Genomic DNA, 1,082 nt, shown 5'->3' with positions numbered 1-1,082 from the left:
GTTGGATGGCCGTGCACTGGGACACAGCGACTTCTACCAACCAAAGGTGTTATCGTCTTTTTCAAACATTTTTTATGATCGTTCCTGCTGGACATTAAGAAGTTAAGGTTCTGCATGGCTACCCCATCAGCGGGTCACTTGGTGTGGATTGTGTGGCTGCCTGTGGATTGTGTGGCTGCCTGTGTCGGGGAGGCATCGGAGGAGTGGGTGGTGTGCGAAGATGGTGTGCAGTATTTGTCTCAGTGGCGTTTCTTGTGAACGCAAGACCCTGTCAGACGTTGTTAATATGGAAGGTCGCAAGTCCGATTCACTGGTTTATTGGCAAACAGCGGGTGAGCTGCGTGGCCTGGGTCATTACAAGAACTGGGCAGAAGCCGCAGTGTCACCTGTTTACAGCCACCCAGGGGAGAGGCGTCAGAGTCAGTGTACTCCACCGGAGGCGAAGTAGCGCAACATCCATGTCGGAGTCAGTGCTGCCCCACAGTGTTCGCTCGGCAAAAGTCAAGGTGTATTGTGTTCGACTGCAGACTGCTGCAACATTCATGGACTCAGGGATTGGACTTCATTTTTGGACTATTTTACTGCAATCTTATATATGCTTGCTTTCTTATATGTGTCTTGTGCTGCGTATGAATATTGGTGCTGTGTTTTGAACCTTTGTGTGGTTGTATTCTGGGAGTTGATGTGTGGTTGAATGACATTTAAACTAAACTTGAACTTGACAACATGTGCTGGATTGAAAAAGACTCCCTCCACATCGTCACGCCACACAACCCCGGGGTCAAACACAGAGTGGAGCTCCCTCCACACTGTCCTGTCACACACTCCCAGGGTTGGACAGAGTGAAGCTCCCTCCGCACCGTCCCATCACACACTCACGGGGTCAGACACAGAGTGAATCTCCCTCCACACCGTCCCATCACACACCCCCAGGGGTCAGACACAGAGTGGAGCTCCCTCCACACTGTCCCGTCACATACATCCCCAGGGTTGGACAGAGAGTGAATCTCCCTCCACACCGTCCCATCACACACTCCGGGGTCAAACACAGAGTGAAGCTCCCGCCACAGTTTCTCATCATA

General features: G+C 51.7%; 1 protein-coding gene across 1 annotated transcript in view; it reads left to right on the top strand.

The window, feature by feature from the left end:
* The first annotated feature begins 220 nt into the window (after nt 1-220).
* LOC140192294 (syntaxin-1B-like) overlaps nt 221-1,082 on the top strand; it is a 16,198-nt gene continuing 15,336 nt past the window's right edge. Inside the window, exon 1 of the mRNA XM_072249954.1 lies at nt 221-444. Within this exon, the coding sequence (XP_072106055.1) occupies nt 221-444 (224 nt within the window). The remainder of the gene's footprint in view (nt 445-1,082) is intronic.

The sequence above is a fragment of the Mobula birostris genome, unplaced genomic scaffold (assembly GCF_030028105.1).
Source record: "Mobula birostris isolate sMobBir1 unplaced genomic scaffold, sMobBir1.hap1 scaffold_1102, whole genome shotgun sequence".
Taxonomy (NCBI): domain Eukaryota; kingdom Metazoa; phylum Chordata; class Chondrichthyes; order Myliobatiformes; family Myliobatidae; genus Mobula; species Mobula birostris.
This window is presented reverse-complemented; position numbering and strand designations above follow the sequence as displayed.